At 31.5% G+C, this 20,679-nt stretch overlaps 2 protein-coding genes across 2 annotated transcripts; both read right to left on the minus strand.

Moving 5' to 3' along the window:
- Window positions 1–3,050: 3,050 nt before the first annotated feature.
- On the minus strand, window positions 3,051–6,078 carry LOC105646491 (uncharacterized). The gene is made up of 4 exons (XM_012232346.4): window positions 5,693–6,078; window positions 4,612–5,601; window positions 3,582–3,668; window positions 3,051–3,493 (listed from the first exon to the last, which is right to left on the minus strand). Exons 1-4 carry the CDS (start codon window positions 5,936–5,938, stop codon window positions 3,326–3,328), a joined length of 1,491 nt encoding a protein of 496 aa, XP_012087736.1. The 5' UTR covers window positions 5,939–6,078; the 3' UTR covers window positions 3,051–3,325.
- A 6,188-nt stretch (window positions 6,079–12,266) lies between these two features.
- Window positions 12,267–16,367, minus strand: LOC105646492 (Calcium-dependent lipid-binding (CaLB domain) plant phosphoribosyltransferase family protein). Its single transcript, XM_012232347.4, has 3 exons — window positions 15,905–16,367; window positions 15,317–15,368; window positions 12,267–15,032 (listed from the first exon to the last, which is right to left on the minus strand). Exon 3 carries the CDS (start codon window positions 14,899–14,901, stop codon window positions 12,571–12,573), a length of 2,331 nt encoding a protein of 776 aa, XP_012087737.1. The 5' UTR covers window positions 14,902–15,032; window positions 15,317–15,368; window positions 15,905–16,367; the 3' UTR covers window positions 12,267–12,570.
- Between the last annotated feature and the right edge of the window lie 4,312 nt (window positions 16,368–20,679).

The following is a 20,679-nucleotide window of genomic DNA, read 5'->3' on the forward strand; positions in this document are numbered from 1 at the left end:
TTCACCATCATAATAATTATTAAATGTTTTCATTTAACTAATAAAGTTTCCGCCTTTACTCCGTACTCATGCTGAAGATAGTATTTAGATAAAGCTCTTTTAACGATGGTGATTTCGAACTTTAAATTCTTAATCATGTAGATAAAAATTTAACGAAAAGTGCAATTTACTTTTACTAATCCGACCGCTCTTTAATTTTTTTCTTTTGTTTTTTAATATTAGAGGGAAAAAAAATCAACTATTTTACGCTATTATTAGAGTAAAAAAGTATGTGATAACACTGTAGATTTAATTTTAAATTGACATTTTGAAAATTTCAAACTTGGAGAAAATAAAATATTACCATAAGGAAAACATTTTCAAGTCATTACTCAATAGGATGCAACACTAATTAGATTTAAACATTGAAATTGACTCCTAAATAATCTTATTTTTATCTAAAATAGACTGACCTAAATCATAGTATAAAGTAGATGTTGACAGAGATATTATAAAACCTTGACTGACATGTATAAATGTATGAAACCCAACCAGTTATGGAGCATTCAAGTTAGGGTTTTGGGGATTTTGATTCAGCTATTTCATCCAACTGATGATATGCTATGCAAATAAATTTCATAAAAACAATATATTTTGTTTCATAAAAGCAGATTAAGTATATTTTCAGATAACAATAACATAAAGATTAGGAGCTCTTTATTTCCTAAAATAGAGATACAAACTTGTGAGGCAAAGAATAATCTTTCTTTTCTTCTCTCTCTATGCTCTTTATGAAATTAACAAGTGTAATTACATTTGAAAATATGAATTTCTCTCTTTTATCTCTTTCTTACAAGACCCTCTCACTTAACCTTTTTCTGTAGATTTAGATTAAAACTAGAGTAATTTGACAGTCAAACTATATTTCTTACTTTCAATATACCAATGTTTCACCGACCAAACTAAAGACACGCTGTTTAATTCCCATTAAATGCATCTATAAGAAGGGGTGAGGAGCCTTAACTGTGATTAAGTCCCGAGCTGAATTAAACAATCCTCAATAATAGAGTCCGAATACCGGTGATTTACACCGGAAAAAAAAAAAAAAAAAAAAAGACACTATTTATCCCATGAGTGTTCAACTTTGAAATTTAAAAGATAAGAATATAACTTCTATTTTATCTTTATTAGGTTGGAGTGTCTTTTAATGAGTCCATTAATTAGATTTGTAATTTACAGTAATGTATTTAAAAAAATTGTATTACCTATGTTCCATAATACTTGTCATATTTAGAATTACAAGTCTCTTAAAAAAATAATTAAATTGTTTGAGTTACAATAAATTATTGAGTATGACTATATTACCCTTAATTTAATACTATTTTTTAAGAAAATCCTTAAATTGAAGTAATAATTATTGGTCATACATAAGAGGATAAATTTAGAAAGAAATGTTTATTATTCTTTAAAATTATAAATGTGAGAAGTATTTTAAAACAAACTATTTTGTCAAATTTGAAAAATATTACGAAAAAAGAGATATTATGAAATTTTATTTAAGTCTGTATGATGTTTAATGCCGATTTGTAAAAAATAAATAAATATTCCGAGTGTGGAAAAGTCTTGATTATTTTCCACCGACTATTGGGACAGTGACACCTAACCCTCATTAGAAATTTAAAATTCTACGAACAACACGACTGGGGAACAGAACAAGAATTGGTCTGAATTTCTGTTACATGTGAAGCAGCTTTTATGGAGGAGTCAGTTTCAAACTGGCCCTTCAAATCCTAACTGGGGCATGAAGCCCAATACCCATTGTGATTTGCAGTCTACTGAAGGGCCCTTTTTTTATTTTTTTAATTTTTAGTCATGAACAATTACACTTTCAGTGAAATTATGGAGAAATCTCACTTTATTTGTGAGATAGAGTGAGAGGTCGTCTCCTCTATAAAACTTTTGACTTATAAACCAAATCAAATACTAGAGCAGTAAATTAGACAACTCATTAATGAACAGCTCAAAACTCGACTCAATAAAAGTTCGTTCGATAAGTTTATGAAGCCAAGCAATGAAGTTAGCTCAAAAGCTAATTTTATTGAGTCAAGTCGAATTCACGAGCTAGTTTAATATGTTAAAATCAATTAAAATCTGCATTAAAATGAGTAAGTTTGATTTAATAGATTTCGAGTTGAAATTCAAAGTATGGTTATCGAGCCGAACTGAGCTCGAGCTTAGCTATTTTTAAACGAGTTGATCTCAAATTCAGACTTCTGAAGTCGAGATTGGTTCGTTTATGGTTATCGAGTCGAGCCGAGCTCAAGGTCATTAAAGCTCCGCTCAGCTCGTTTATATATTTTACCAAATATTATTCTACTTTTTAACATTTAATCAACCTCTTAATCCCATCAATTATCATTATTGAAGAAATAGTCTTCTTACGAAAGGAAAGCAATCATAGAATAATAAATGCAAACTAATCTTAGAGGTTAGTACGAAAAGTAGAAGGAAGTCAATAAAGTGTTAGTAACCTACCACTTCCACTTCCACTTCCTCTCCATTTTTCATGGCCAAAATGTGATCTACCAAAGGACACCTATAATTATTGGTTTCCCATCTTGCATGAGATAAATCACACATGCTTAATTCAGATATTTTAACAATTAATTAAGATTGTAACAACAAATACAAAACCAAGTACACCTAACATGGGCATACTTCCATCAAATTCAACCAACTTAATCTGGCAAAAACAGAACTAAGATAGTTCACTGTTTAAAACTATAAACAAACACCCATTTCATTCAGCACAAATTTCTCAGGTTTTAAGCTTGTATTACTTAAAAAGGAAAGAAAATTAAAATATCGAAATGGTCAGAAAGGAAAGGAATTTCTCACACCATGCTAAAGAACACAGTTCTAACATTAGCATCATAAACTTCTACCAAAAGCATATTAAGTTCAATTCTTCAGAGGGCACTATGGTCAGCTAGCTTTTTCTGCAACTACATCAACAGCCTTCTGCCTAGTGACCAATCTTTAACAAATGGAGGCACGAGTTACTACTCATGTCCAAGCAAATCAAATTTGGTACGAATGTACTCAAAATGTAATGAAACTATGGATTCAGTACAACAAAACAGAATTCATGGTCATCCACATTTGTTTAAATATTAAACTACATCCTCTTCTTCACATCAACAACAATTAGTCGGAACTTGATTCTCTTTACAGACGCTCAGTTTGTCGCTCATCTATCATGGTTAGATAACTTCTTACAATTTTTTGATCCTGACAATGAAGCTCCTTAACACTCGAATAAATTGGTGATCCTCTTGCATTTTTCCTAATTCTGGATAAGCGGCAGTTGAGCTTGAGGTTCCTCTCTCAATGGCGTATTAATATCCATTGATGCAAGGCCTTCTAACTCTTGGATTGCTGCAACTGCACCAGCTGCTGTTTCGCTGGTTAACTGAGGCTTTAGCACCCCAACAGCTTGCTTCACTTTTGATTGCTGCAAGTTAAATTTTTAAATAAGTCTGGGTCTTCCAAAAAACACACCATGCAACCTTTTACAAAATGAAATGAAAGTATTGACTTACAAAAAATTCAAATTTCCTCTTAAGATCTCCATATGCTTCTGCTTGTGGTTGAGAAGCTTCCGATAATGCCCATGACACTTTTACATTCTTAATTGCAAAATGGCAAGCACAAAAAAGGATTAATTTAATATGAGTACACCAACAGTATATAACAACATAGTTAAAGTTGAAACTTATAAGTCCATTCAGTTACTAGCAGTTTAACAACACCTAATGATACATAATCACTAGAAAAGGATTAATAACTACCATTCGGACTAGGAATCACCAAAAAACAAGAACTTATTTCCTTTCAGCGAGGAAATTTCATAATGCAACACTAAATTTTATCTCCATCTTAATCAATTTGCTTTCCTTGAGTTTACAAATTCTAGGATTATACATCTGATTTTCTGGCATTTTTTTTATTATTGATAATCCTCATCAGTCAAAATAATGGAAAATCACATTCTTAGTTATTGTCTGGTTTTTTTCATTTTTTTTTAAGTAATAAATATCCATTGAAACTTAAGTACATAAAAAATTAAAGACAATTATCTAGAAATAATCTAGATTCATGTCCCACAGAAAAAAAGGACAATATTTATAAATAATAGTGACCTAGAGGAACCAACCCACTTGATTTCTTGTAATAAAATAGATAAAGATCCAATTTTTCCCACTTTGTAGAAACCATTTCTATAGTCAATTCTATTCATTAAATTTACTGCATAGGTTTTTACCATTCATATTGTTGTTTATGTTAATCAAATATTTATTGCATAGGTTTTTATCAGGCAAATACTGTGCAATGGTCAAGTGACCACCTCATATTATAAGAGGTGAAAGGTAAACCTCAAAGGCCAAATTTTTAGATGCATCTTACCAATACAAACACACAGATATGGTATTTTTCAATTATTCATATCAATTACTACTTACTTATTAGGAAATGAATGCCTCTATCTAAGACTAACAAGGAAACAAAACTCTATCAAGCAAAAATTTTGCTTACGTCTAACTGTAAAGGAAAGAAAAGATCAGCACTAACCTCCTTCCTAGGTCGTCCAGCAGGCCTTCCAGGCCTCTTCTTCGGGTTAACGATTCCACCAACTTTAGGCGGCCGGCCTGGCCGCCTTGCAGGAACCACCACACCCCCGGCAGGAGCGGTTAACACCCCACCCTTCTTTGGACGGCCTCTAGGCCTTGGTACATTGAGAACAGCAGCAGTACCCGTAGCGTAAGGAACGACAACTGATTTAGGAAGTCGTTTAGGACCTTTCTTAACACCATTAGCAGCCACAGACTTAGGTTTCTTAGGTCTTCCTGGACTCTTCTTAGCTCCAATTGATATACTCTTCGGCGGCCTTCCTCTCCGCTTTCCAATCACCCCCACTGGCGCCCCACCACCGCCAACACTTTGTCCTACCACTTTCTTAGGACGCCCCGGTCCTCTCTTAGCCATCGCCACCTGCTGCTGTTGAGCAACAGCTGGAGCTGCAGCAGGTGGCGCCGATGCGGCCACATTTGCCGGATTAGTAGTAGTCGGAATAGGAACAAAATTAGTAGTAGGGGCAACATTGGAATGAGTGGTAAAAGAAAGCCCTACAGGAACCATAATAGGCTGACTATTAGTATTAGAATTAGCATTTACAGTACCATTACTATTGGGCTGCTGATTGGGCTGGACAGAACCAAGTGGCTGAGAATTAGATTTGGGCTTAGGAGGCCTTCCACGGCCCCGTTTAGGCCCAGACAGAGGAGAGGCAGAGACGGCTGGATGAGGAGGAGGCTGAGATTGAGTAGGAACACTAGTATTGTTGCTGTTATCATTGGTGGAATCAGATCTAGCGCCAGGAAGCTTGTAAGATTTCTTAACCATGACGAGGAGACCAGTACTCTTCAACCGCTTCAGATGGTGAGTCAACAAAGCTGGGTGAGTCGGTGGAAGACCCGTAAACGCTTTTTCTATGTACTTGGAAATTGCTCTTTTGCTTGACCCGTCTCGTTCCTTTAAAGCTGTAATCGCTGCATAGATCATCTGCAAATCTAACAGAAAAACATTACAAACTAGACAAATCTAGGAAAAATTCGACCTTTAATTAAGAATTTTCTTTTTTTACTTCACTCACATCAGTATAAGTTGGATGGTTGGAAGACTGAGTGGCCGTCGGAGTAGGGTTTGCTGCATGTGCTATGTGGTTGTTGTTGGTGGTGGTGTTGTTTGCTTCAGCCGTGATTGCAGTAGCTGGAGTTAAGATTGATGCTGTTGTTGTTAAGGTTGATGCGTCGGTAGGAAAGGAGACAGGGACAGTTGCGGCGGTTATTGTGGCGGTGGGGAGCGGAGGGAACGGTGGTTGAGGTGGGAGTGGGTCCATGATGTAAGAGATGAGCGGTGTTTTTTTTTTTTTTTTTTTTTTCCCCTGTTTGTTTTCTTTTTTTTTTTCTTTTCTTCTATCTGGACAGGAAAAATTGTTCTTCTAGAGAGAGAAAAGTCTAAGCTGTATTTCTTTTTGAGATGAAAGAGAGAGTAGGTAAGTGGTATTGTAAATGGGAAGGAGTGAAAGGATAAAATCGTCTTTTGAGGTGAATTATAATGTGGACCATTTTCTGTCTTTTTATTCCTTTAAATTATTGTTAATTAAGGCCAATATTGATAAGGAGGCAAGCCAAAGGACGGTCACGGCGCTTCTTCTTTCATTTATTACGTTGAAGCAATCTGGATCTGACTGCTGCAAACGGCGGAGATGGATTTCCGGCGGAGTCACGAGGAAGTAACAAAAGTGCTGGTGGAGTACAGGCTGGCGATTTAATTACAGTCGGACCCAATTTGACAAAGGTAATGGATGCTCCAATTTGTATTTTTATTTATTATGACGTAATTGCCCATCTGAGATGCTTGCAATTTCAAAATGCCATTCACCCATTCGCTAGAGAGGGTATTTAAACCTGAATTCTAAATATAATAATTTCAGGTATTGTTACCTTTATTTAATATTTCATTTTTTTAAAAAATAATTCAAGGGAAACTCTTATCTTTTGAGTAAAAAGCAACAAGACGCTGATCTTATGATTAATGAATTTACGGCCGTCGGATGCCTTGAGGTATCTGAGATCTGATTGGTTGAAATAGATAAGATCGATAAGACATGTGACTTATCCGTAGGGATTAGCTATTTGCTGCCCGTCAGATCTGGTACCCGACCCGTGATCGGAACACCCATCACATCTAGTACCGACCATGATCCGGCCACCTGACAACTTTATTTTTTCCGTTACTTACTATACTATTTAATAATATTTTGTCAAAGTATATTATCTATATAAATATATGTAAATTATAAGGCCGAAATGTTGTATGGCAACATTTTAAAATATCACTTAAGCGATGACATGTTATATTATTTTTATTATAATTAATATTTTTTATATTTAATTAAAAATTAAATGTCCTTTATTAAAGAATGGAGTTACAATCTAAACTAATAAGATTTCATTATACTTAATATATAATAAATATAAATTTTTTTATTAAATAGTTTTTATTTTTTAAAAAAAATAATGGAATGATAATAGTCATAATAAATAAAAATTAATTACATAATATAATTAGATTAACAAATATAATTAAAGTATAAATTTCAATTCACTAAAATTTATTTCATTAAAATTAAATATTCATATACTTCGTTTAATTTGATTATATGAAAATTTCAAAGAGAACAAATAATTAACTAAATATAACAATTGAACAACAATAATTTGCTTACAATAATTAACTGTGCCAATTAATATTTTTAGTTCAATATTTAAGAATTTAAAAAAGAATCTATAATCTTACCTTCAATCATTTAATCAAAAGTATATAAACAAATTATTTAAATTAAAGCAATGCAAATATAAATTAAAATAATTTTTTTGAAAATTATATTTAATTTAATTAAAAACAGAGAATTATACAATTCACACATCGCGCGGGTACATGACTAATTAATTATAAATTTATAAGTTCTAATAGAGTTACTTACCGAAAAATTACGTTGAACTTAATCATATATTTGGGAAAAGGAGAAAATAAAATAAAGGTAAAAATTAATAAATGTGTAAACTGATACTATTCACTTTCCTTTTGGAACGGAGTAAAGATTAGATTGGTCCTTCATATTTTCACCCAAATCAAATAAGGTATTTTGAAAATTTCCGAACATTTTTATCTTCTATTTACATTGACTATTTTTAAACCTGCAAAAAAAAAAAAAAAAAAAAAACATAAATACATAGGAATATGATATATTTCATATTAGTCCTGCAATTTCTTTCAATTTTCAATTTTTTATTTTACATTTTTAATGTACAAAAATAATTTTATTTTTCAATAAAAGTTATACTTAATTCATCCAAAAATAAAAATATTTTACTAGTTTGACTCTTAACTTAAAATTGAAAATGATTAAAATAATTGAGAATCAATTGAAGTGAATTTTTTTTTCATTTATAAATTAAAACGCATTTATGGCAGATGCATGTTCACATAAATAAATCTATTCGGAATATATATATATATAATATGTTGAGTTTTAAAATTCATAAACTAAAAGTCTAATAATTTTTCTTGAAAATTTTGATTATATAATATTAATTAACACATCACTATTAAGCTATTAATCAATGATAAATAATTTTTATACATAAAAAATCAAAATTATTGACAAGGAAACAAATTATTGGACTATTGATATTTATCATTAATTTAATGACACTTAAGAATTTTGTATTTATCATGCAATAGATATGTGGCTATATTGTCTGATAAATTGTTCATGAAAAAGTCATTGGCACTAATCTTCTTTCAATTTAAAAATTAAAAAAAAAAAAAAGAAGAAAGAGAGAGAAAATAATATTATTGAATAATTTTTAAAAAAACACATATTTATATTATTTAAAATAGTGTTTGACAACTGTTTAAAGGAAGAATATTTAAACAACTTGGTGGTTCTGATTACCCTAATTACAATAAAAATAGTGGTCAAATGCAATTCATTGCATTTGACTTGCTCATTCCTATAAATTTAATATATCAAAGTTGGATTTAGAGTTAGATCTTTAGATAAGCATCAGATGCTTATGTGTAATCAAACCATTGCTTTGCCTTTGCTTTTTTTTCTTTTTTATTTTTGGGCCATAGTAAAAAATAAAAATATATAAGATTGTCAAAATTTTGAACACTTCTTTGTATATTCTTATACTAACATGAACATGAAATGTTTAATCCAATTGCTTACAAAAGGATTCATATTTAAATGCAAGCATTTAATTTAGTTTTTAATGTTGAAAGCCATTTCTTTTCTTTCTTTTTTTTTTTTTTTCTGTTTTTTCCCCTTTTGTAAAAAACCATGCATTACCAAAAAAAAGTTGTACACATTAAAACTCATCAACTGTTGAGGTGCCACAAAATTATCTCATTTCAAAAGCTTCATAGTATGGTTTTTCCTATGTTAATTTATTTTGTTTTTTTTTTTTTTTTTATTAAGTTTGAAAGTTGAGTCATAGGTATATATTAAATATGTCTAACATTCAATTTCACTTCAAACTTTTCAAATGTTTACAATTTTGCTCTAAATCGACTCTTATATCATTGGCACTCTAAACTTATCGAACTAGTTATAATTAAAGCCTAATTTATTTTTAGAGTGCAATTGCACTCTAAAATTGAATTATAACCCCCTGAACTATTATTAGAATATTAAATAAGAATTATTTAAAGAATAAATCTACTTATATCAAAAAATTAATCTTATTATATATTATATAATGTATATATTAAATATGATGAAAATATAATATATTTAGTGACTTTAATTTTATAGGTTGAGAAAATAAAGATAATTTGTTTAATTGATTATATTAATTTCCTATTTAAACTCGAATTCTATTGGTTAAACTAACAATTTATATTATATACTAAATAGGATATATATTAAATATGTAAATGATATAAGGATGTCAGTTTTATTGATCGAGAAAATAAAGGTAATTTAATTTTGATTGGTTATATTATACTATATAAAATATATTAAATATGGTAAGGATATAATATTATTTAATTATTATTTTTAAAAAATTTTAATTTGATTGGTTATAATTATTTTCTATAATTAATTTATAATTTAATTTTGATTGGACAAATTAATTTTCTATTTTAAATCTAAATTTATTAGATGAAATAATAAATTATATTATATGCTATAGTACTCCAAATCCGATACACAATCCGGTACAAGTTACAATCAATCTTTCCCTTGAGCCCATTGTCCAAAGATTTAAGGTTGGGCTCAATTTCGGCCCAATATAAGATGAACCCTAGGAAAGAACTTCGCTATAAAGCTTAGCTTTATAAGTTGAACGAGCCGAGTCTTTGAAATTTTTATATTCTTTCTAATCCCAAACTCGATCCGTCAACATTTGCGCTTAGTGAAATAGATTTTTCTTTTTTTTTTTATTCACTAGAAAATTTAAATTTTCAAAATAACAATGCAGACTAGATAATGAGAAATAATTATTTTTTTACTTATTAAATTGATGAAGATTTTTATTATCGAGAGAATTTGAATTCGAAATTTTTCACTCGTTATAATAAAAAAAACAATCAGATCCCACATGATTTACTGAAATATCCTTTTAAATGTGCTACCGATAAAAATGTATACTAGTTTAAAATTACATAACATTATGTGAAAAATAGCAGAAGTCACCGCTTTTTGTTTTATTTTATTTTCATTTTTCTAGATTTAAAGCCACTTTCAAACTAAAGTTGAAACACTGAAGTGTCATTTGAAAAAATGGGTGGGTGTGACTGTGAGCTGCACGCTCCCACCTTATTCTGGTGCTTTGTATTTCATATTTGGTCCCTCTTCCTCTTGAATTTCGATACATTGCTTTCCTTCAGATGCGAGGACGAGGAGTTATCAATGCTCATGGAATTTCGATTGCATCCAAATAAAAATAGTTTTCTATTATTTTAATTTTATTCAATTAAAATAATGCTTTTATTCAAATAAAATATTTTCATATTCAAATAAAAAAATTAAAACAACTTGCCCTGTCAATTTTCATCGATATAATTTTAACATAGCAAGTCTGCAACGTTAGAAACTTGCAATTTTTCTTTGATATTTAGGGATGGAGGATGATATCTTTGGGATATCCGATTCATGCTAACCAGTTTATTGGGCTCTGATAGTTAATACATAAACGGATAATAAAATTACTGTTCGCAGTGAATTCAAAGAGGGTATGTAAAAGGTTAAAAAAAAAAAAGAGATATGTGGATTTCTAATGTCCGTTATTTATTGATTGAATACATAAATTTACTCTTAACTTTCCTGACTTTAATTCTGTGTTAGGTTAAATTTTGTGAATAACTTATAATGCACTTGTAAGTTTTTTTTTTTTTTTGAGAAGTATGCACTTGTAAGTTTTGATAATATTATCTATCTGTAAAATATCAACTTGATATATAATTAGCATCAGTTTTGGAACAATAATTTACATAAATTTCAACTTTTTAATAAATATTTAATTGATCTAATTTTGCAAGTTGAAGTATTCGATAAAATAAATTAAAAAATGAAATATTTAATATGTATAATTTTATAAATTGAAGTCTTTGATAATCAAAGTAAAAGTTGAGAGTGCCGAAAGATTAAAGCAATAGAGTTATAATTTATGTATTTAGCCATTATCCATTCTATTGAAGTCACTTACTATCCATGTGTATATATATTTGTTTAATATATTGTTTGTTACAATTAATTAAATACTTAAAGTTATTTTTTATGGGATAAAATAATCAAAAAATAATAGCAATAATTTGCGTTGAACTAAAACATTAATCTCAAAATAAAATATGATCTAACCACTAGAGAAATCTTTCACATACAAGAACATACTTATAATATCTTGGCAAAATGTACAAAAATTGAGTTCTTAATATAACAATTCAATAATGTTGTTATAGTCTATAAAAAAAAAAAAAAATTTAAGAGTTTCCCCTTCAAATAAAAAAAAAAAAATAGAAAAGAAAAACAGCAAGTGAAAGGAACAAAATGCATTTCAGGTACTTTTCTATGCAATCTCACATCAAGGCCAAAAATGCCACACCACCTCTACATTTTCCCACACAAACACTGGAACACAGCGAGACAGAAACGACAAAGAAAAAAAAATTACAGGAAGAGGACTCATTTACAGGCTGTAAAGGAAAGGAGAGAAGAAGAAATGAAAAATGGGGAGAAGATAAGATCCAGAGAGAGTCCCCACCAACCTAGAATACAGAAACTGCCATAAAATTGCAAGAATCAATGGACTTATTATTTTCTTTCTTATTCTAAATCTTAACTCACACTTCCTTCAAACACGTCCTAGCACTAGCAGTCAAAAACAGTTGTTGAAAATCAGACAAAACTCCGCCTTAGAAGCCTACTTTAATCGAAATCACTTTCTACTGCAGAGCAGCCTGGCCTAGTAACTAGCAACTTTCACTTTTACCATACCACCTCTTTTTAGGTTACTACAGTCTACAGATACAATTGACCCCCTTTTTTATATTTCGGTAAGCAAAAAAAAATAAAAAAAATCCCAAAAATGATGAGAATGTTGAGACCAGAAATCTCACTAGGTAATATATCCAATACAGTAGGACAAGCATAGGGAAGGATCACCAAAGGTTAAATTTCCAATCAAAACCTACAAAATTACAAATGAACACAGAATTGATTACCATAAAACTCAAAGCTTAAAACAGAAATTCTATTAAATAACTTAAAAAAAAGTAACCTGAAAATCCACAAAATCTACCACCTTCAGAGGAAGGTTACACATCATACCAGAACTAGCATGTGCTGGTAAACATAGAAAGCAAACAAGCTCCATTACTTTCTGCATCTCGTTCACTGACTTGATAAAAGGCAAATATAAAGCTAAACAGAATTGCAGATAAATCACTTTTTGCTCACAACATGCAATCAGTTCTTGCTGGCAACCGTCTGAAGAAATTGAGCGGGACTGATGGGAGCTTGTGGCGAAACCTGGGATGTCTCAACACATAAAAACCAGTAAGAAGTGCAACAACTTGGAAAGGAGTAACATAAAGAACAATGGCAGCCACCAAACAGAAAATAACAAACAGTGCTGTGGCTCTCGGGTCTCGCCAGCTCAGCAAAGATTGCAGCCTTTCCCCTTGAGTGGCTAAATCTCCAACCACAGTCTGGATTCTGCCAGCAATACTTCTCAACCGATCATACCTCATCCTCACAATATCAGAAGGCCTCGAAGTTGGGAATGTATCAAATTCCTCATCCAGTTCATCAGGATGTGCAGACTCTGCATGTGATAAACGAGTGTCCATGTGTGGAGGATGCCTTGGCCTCCATCTATAATACCAAACGCCAATCAGGAAGAGATACAGGAAGACTGTAGGTAAGATAAGCTCCGGGTAGAGCACAAGTATGATGAATAGTATGTGAATCAGCACTGTAGTGATGGGGTTTCTCCAATTACATATCTGATCAAACCATTTGCCAACTGCAATTAACCCACTCAGAACCCCCATGATTCTGAAAAAGTTTGCTTTGCTTCTTCTCATGCTCCACATGTGAGACCCCACATCTAACATGTATTCAACAACCTCCTTCCTCAGAGGTGGCTCTGCACGGCTTAGCCTCATTGATACAATCTGAGTGGCCTGGTGCCTCAGACTGTCAAGCTGGCTAACTGTAAGTGGATGAAGGTAGTGCATCTTGGGAAGCAAGGGTTGTGAGTACATGTGCATCATATTGAGCAATGATGAGCATGTAAAACGAACTGCCAAATGAATCTCTCCCATCTTCTTGACACCATTAGGATGCAAAACCAGGAGCGGATAAGAGTGCGTGTACACCCGATCAGTTTCAAGTGTTGAAAGGCGGATTCGAACCTTCCCAATTCTAGCATCTTTTGCTGCTGCAGACTTCTCCCCTCCATGCAAATGACAATTATCAAAAACCCCAATGGTTATGACGGTACAAGGATCAAAAACCTCCCAAGTATATTGCTCATTCCATTTGGGTATGAAACTGTCAATAATGGTCCGTGTACGAACCCATTTCTGCCCGTACTTGGCTACACAGTAAGCATCAGTTGTACCACGACCATCCTTTGTCTTCATAGGCATCAATCCCTGAGCATTGAGAATACCTACCTCAAGAACCCCTATACTCGGCTTCCACAGCTGTTTGGCTGTAGGTCGAAGATCGCTACTATAGTGTGTTGATTCGTCCAGAACATGATAACCACCCTCCAGACAAATTCTCATGTGAATTCTGCTGGCAAACTTAGTTTCCTTCTTCTTTTCCCCTTCTACAATAACATGCTTCTCCAGATTAAACCATCTGGTATTAACAGGTCGGTGGTCAAGCCTCCTGTCCACATATTGCAAAGGAATCGCACATTTCCCCAATACTTCATCCTTGTTAGGTGCAACTCTATCTTCCACGCTCAAGATCAAAGGCTCCTCAAATGGTTCTGCTGCCACAAACATAAGGTCCTCATTCCACATAGGATTAATAGTCTTGCTAGGAGAAATTCTTGTTCTCAAGGCTTGGTTACCCAGGATAGCTTTCACAAACACTTCTGGATACCGACCTTTATCAGTTGGTTGCAAATCTTGAGCTTCAATGACATTAACCCTCAAATACCAGAGTTTAGGGGAGAGATATACCTTGGACCGAATATTGGCAAGACTATCCATTCCACTGACAGAAGCTGCATCAGAATGCCAGGCTTCTGGAAAAGCTTCATCTGCCTGTGTACCCATCCATACTGCTAACATCAATTCCCCCTTAAGTTTATCTCCTTTTCTATCCTCCAATCTATACCATTGTGGTGCTAACGGACTGTCCGGTGGCACACGTTTTGGTACCTCATTCAAATCAAATAAAACACGCCCAATGAAATCATCCTTCACAACATCCTTATCCTTGACAGTTACCTCCAGTACGGAGGCCTGAATTCGATCCTTCGAGAATGCAAACACCTGATTCCACTCTGGGTTCGTCTTCTTCTCAAAATGCCGAGTGGTACCCTTATAGTTTCCAAGCCTAACTTCCACATAAGGGTCACAACTACCTGTAACATCTTTCGCAGGCAAGTCCTTGGCCTTAACAACCCGGACATAGAGATACTGCATTTGCTCAACGAGGTCATAGGTGGTAGTAAGCTTGTCACCAGTAACCTTTCCTCCTCCAAGATGAGGATTGGTCTCCTTCAACACATATTCCTCTGGAGGAGGCCTCTGCATCTGCATCTTGTAGGCTCAAAATGAGACAAGACTGTTCAAATCCCAAGAGTAATTTGACGCTGAAGTTGGACAGTTCGGTGTTTCAATGATCCAGCAACCAAACTGACTTTTATAATTCAAAGGATTTCAAATAGACCCTGAAATGAAGGAATTAGAAATTCCAATTAGCCGTTACAAAATGACACGCGAAGTAACCTAAACTCTTGGGGAAGCTGAAAAATAGGAAAGCAATCTAAAAATATTCAAAGTAGCAAAACTAACTTTTAACGGATAAAAATATGTGTTTAAATGAGAAAACAAGAAATATAAACTGACAATAATCAAAGTGAAACAACAGATCTCTTAAAAGAAAGAACTCAGAATCTGTTCTGCGTAGCCTGTTGGCTTTTTCATTTTACGAACAAAAAAAGAAAGAACTTACCACCACCACAAGCAGAGAAATCTTCAATTCCTCAGATCTGGACGCTTATCCCCTGTACAAAAGAGAGGGAAAATGTCGTTAAGTCAGATAGATAACAACATTATATTCACAGATAAAAATTAGATCCAACAACATATAAAGAGTACTAGTTCTGCTGTTAGTGTGCCGAGAAAATGCAGGAAACTCCAAAGAAAAATATAGCTTTATTTTTAAGATTTTCATTCCCGTAGCAACCAAACACTCCTTCTTCGGCCGAATTAATTAAAAACAAAGCAATAGAAATGTTTTTTTCATTTATTTCCGTACGTTCTCATCAACCAAACAAGTAGTAAGAATATCTCCCATGTAATAGATGTTTAACTAAAATTCCATCTCCTCTCCTTCGATTTTCTCAAGAACCAAACAGAAAACCAAATTCAAAGAACATCTCAAAAATAATAATTAAAAAAGCAACAGAAAATTACATTATAACTACGAAAGCAAAAACAGCAACTGAACACTCGAGCAAGTACAGAGCACAAAAAATACCTCAGCAAATCTTTTTCAAAAAACAAAAAAGAAAATACAAAGCCATCAACTTATATATACCTCAACAAGTAGAAATGTAGAAGAAGAGGTTTGATCAGCGAAGATCCAGAAATGGATTTTACAAAAACCCTAGCGCTCTCTCTATACATCAACTAAAAAGAGACAAGCACACGCTCTTTTCTTTCTCCTACCAAGAAAAAGAAGATAAGAAGAGAGAGAATTCTAGAGAGAGAAAGCAGAGAAACAGAGAAAAAATATAAAAGAAACTAGAGAGAGAACGGTATGTTTGTGCTTTTGCTTTTCTAAATTTTATTTTTGGTCTAAATTAGGATCTAAAGAATCTGCGAGAATTACACACCAGAACCTACTTTCTCTCTCTTTCTTTCTTCTTTTTTAATTTTTCTCTGTTGTTTTGTCTCTGTTGTGCATGTACAGCGGACTGTAGGAGAGAGAGGAGTGGGAAGTGGGGGAGTGGGGACCAGAGTCAAGCGTGTGAACGTCTGTCTGTCGTGTCTCGCACGTGTAGTGACCGTTTAAGAGAGCGTCGTTTGGGTTTTGGGGAGGTGGTGGCGGTGGTGAAAAACCAGAAAGGCAAAAACCGCTCTGGGATAAGTTTAAAAGGCTTTTCAACACTTGTCATTGGATTCCCCTTGAGGCTTTATTTTTAGAAGGTGAAAATGATATTTCACTATCGTACGGTGTTAATTAAGGAAACTTTTACTTGTATTTATTTACTGGATAATCACTTAATAGTTTTAAATAGTTTCACTTGGTTGAGTTGGTTTAGCATTGTGTTTGGATGGGAGGAAAATATAGAAGGAAAAAAAATAAATGAGGAAACTCAATTTTATTTTGTTTGGAAATAAAGAGAAAATATTTGAGAAAAAGAAAAAGTGTAGAAAATTTCCATTAAAATTTGACCTTTTCAAATTTGGAGAGAAAATGAGACATGTTTTAGAGAAATAATACCACTATTTATGAATAATTACTATACTATCTATTTATATTATAGGTCTCAAAATATATAATAAAAATAAAGTCAAAATTGTAAAATTATATCGGAGGTCCAATGAACTGAATAATATTGTGGATTACACGGTAGGAGTACCTCTCCATTTGAAGATGACTCGAACTCGAGATCTCTCGCTCCCTATATCTTCTACGAGAGATAGAAAGACCAATTAGACCACACATAATTAGCCATATACACAATAAGATTAATTATGAAAATGAATTACATTATATGATAGAAAATGTATTCTGCTTTTTGAGATTTATTAATAACGTGCAAGAAGAAAAAAAGAACGTGGGAAAAATATAAATTTGGTCCTTAAAATATAGTCAAATTAATACAAAAGAATTTTTATTTTCTAAAACTAACTATGAAATTCTTAAATTACAATTTCATTAATACTTTAAACATTTTATCTAAAATAATATCTTTTGACCGTCAATTAACTAAGAAAACAGGAAATTGACATTTTTAAAAAGATTTTAAGGTTTCAAAAAATAAATTTATTTATAAATTATAGTCAAACTAATTATAAGACCTTTAAATTATGATTCTATTAATATTTTTATTCCTCCATTTTGAACAAGAGGAATAAAAGATTAATGAAATCATAATCTAGTAACGTCGTAGTTAGTTTTTCAACATAAAAGTTTTTATATATAATTTGATTATAATTTAAGAAATAATTTATGTTTTTCTCAGAAATCTGTTATGGTGCTATTGGTAAATATGATTTATTTGCATCAGTTTCACATTTTATCAATAATGATAAAATATTTGTATGGAGTTCACTTTATTAAGTGTAAGCATGACTATTCCAACACAGTATGTTTGGAAATTTGAAAAGAGTGGGGAAAAAACAATAATAACAATAATATTTGTACTTTTAGTATGTACTTTTAACCACAAGCATTTCACTTTTTAATTATGTACTTTTAAAAAATAAAAAATATTTTGATAAACTTCTAGTTCTTTTTTTGGAAAATAATTTACCTAAACTTTTTTAAACTTGTTGATATTTGGGTGCTTAAAAAATAGTCAATAAAAAAGTATTTTGCTGATTAGAAGTAAAATAAGACATTTTTAAAGAAAAATAACATATATTTTTAAGAAAGAAAAATATTTAACTTATTTTTTAAAAAAACGACAAGTAGTCACCAATATCACAATATATTTCTATATTTATTTAATAATTTATAAAATATGAAATTTATAGAATTTTAAATTTTAAGTATTACAAATTAAAAAAAATATTTTTAACTAACTGTCAAAATTATTTCTAAACAACAAAAATGAGTTGTTCTGTTGTCTGGAAAAATTTTTAGGAATAAATTATTTTTCAAAATAAAAGTGGAGCTGAAATGTCACATAATAATAAAATTATAGAAATTAAGAAAAAAAAATGGAGGGCAAAATCGAGTGCTCCAGATTGGGATTTTCCTTACTGCAACAGCAATTTTATCTGATTTCCTAACGTAGGGAAGCGTGCACCTTTGTCACCATATCATAAGCTTACTTAATACATTGACGTGTCCATTCAGGTACTTTATGGTAATTCGCCGAAAGTATCTAGTGTACGTGGCTTCCACACAGGTAAGTTCCACAGTAAGAGTATTCGGGCGCCGGTGTTGGGAATAGAAATGCCCTACAAGACAAAAGGGCATGTTAATTGTACAGTGTAGTGGCCTTTACAGGTGTCTTTCATGCTGTGTGCTTTAGATATTCGAGAGCTTGCTTTAGTTGGATACCAGCAACTGTAGTATTATTAGTATATCCGAAAAGCAAATACAAATAAACCTATGATTAGAATTATTTAAAATTGTAGTATTAAATATATTTAAAGGAAAATTAATGTTATGATTGTATGATTAGAATTATTTTCATTTCAGAAACAAAAGAAAAGGAATGTAAAATTTATAATGTTGAGCTATCAAATGACTTCTTTGTGTAATGATGCTAATTTGAACTTGATAAAATGATTTCAACTTCATAATGGAAGTATTTTTGAAAGCTTATGAAAAAATTATGGAAGGCACATGGTGTACTCATGGACATTTCCTAACAACCTTGATTGAAACCAAACAACAAATATGTGCCAACACCATTCCCTACTGTGAAGGAAAATATATAATTGGGAGAGGCTGAATTTATAATTCCAATTGCTTGGTAATTGTCTCATTTCCATTTGTCCTATAGCCAACCAAAAGTTGTATTTTTAATAATATTTTCACTTTTCTCTCAATATATTATAAATGTTTAAAAGAGAATGCTTTATCATGTACTGAACTTTTAAGGCTTTCTTGTAACGTGACATGTATTTTATCATTGGACAACCTAATTAACTAGAAAAAGAAAATATGATAAATTGTACGTATTAATTAATTAGAATTTGTGATTGAGTGAATGTCAATATTACTTTATGAAATACGTAGACCAAAAATGACATGCAATATTAATACAATACCAATATATTAATGTTGTTATTTCTTTCTAAAAAAATAACGCATAAAAATATATTTTATATATGTATACGGTAAATGCATAAATTCACATTTGAATTTTATAAGAAAAATTTTAATTTATGTTAAAAGATGTAGAATATATTGCTAATATTAAAAAGGTTTACTATCCAACTTGAAATCCATAAATTGAGCCTCTCTATATTTTATAACATATCATGTTAGAAAAGCATGGACGAATGAGTAGCTCTTATAGAAAAAATTTACCTAGAATCGGTACATGACTTACTCATGCACTAAATTAGTGAAAGTAGGATTTTTATTGTAAATAGAGTATTTTTGACTATATATTTGAAAAAAAAAAAATTAAAATCAAAATACTTTTTAAAAAATCTATAGTTTCATTTGTTTGGTACATAAGTGAGGTCATGGACTTAGTCTAGACAAGTTTTAAAATAGTATAATCATTTATTCTGTAGACTGCCACATGCCTGATTTGTAAATATGAGACTTTATCATGGATGGTGCTAAAAAAGGAAAGAGTTCGAAGACTTAGAATTTATTTGGAAGAAAGCGGTCGCAAAAGATCTATGGTGTTTAGTTATTGTTGTGTAAAATTATTTATATTTTGAGATATAAAACTACAATAATTTAAATTTTCTGCTAAATTTTTACTTTTTACTTCACCAAATTATTACTTTTATCTATTATATCCATAATTAAATATTCTAATCCATCCCTGGAGAAAAGTGTATCATATGCACACATATATAACTAAAATCATATACTACATTAAATATATGTATAAATACATACAAATGTAAAGTGTATATAGTTCCAAAATTGAGGGGATGCATTTTTTCAAGCTTCAATGATTCATTTATAGAAGCCACAATATATTCTGTTAAAAGGATAGCAATTGATGGGCATGTGGTGGGGGCCTTCAATGAGAGGATATGTGAATGTGATAAGTAGATATTAGGATAGGTGTGGTGGGTTCAACACTCACTCCATCTCTAGCTTATTAATTCTATTTCACTTGATCAAAACCTAAAGTCCATCTCTTTCACTATCACTATTAACTCAAGTATTGTTGGGCAATCTTTTTCATGCAGCCATTTGACCTTAAATGTTTACCTTTCATAAGAAATTGACCAAAAATCTCATGGTTTTGAATGACTATAATAATGTTACAAAAGTTCAATTCTTCATATACAATTCATATACTTTCAATTTTTATGTTGTTTAGGAGTTTGAGTATGGCGCATGTAATTATAATTTATTAAGAGACCCAATGAGCCGAAATAACATAATGGATTACACAATAAAATCAGGCATTCACCGAAATTCGAGACCATTTAAAC

This window comes from Jatropha curcas, chromosome 2, assembly GCF_041381405.1.
Source record: "Jatropha curcas cultivar XTBG-Jc1 chromosome 2, XTBG_Jcur_1.0, whole genome shotgun sequence".
In the NCBI taxonomy this organism is placed as follows: Eukaryota; Viridiplantae; Streptophyta; class Magnoliopsida; order Malpighiales; family Euphorbiaceae; genus Jatropha; species Jatropha curcas.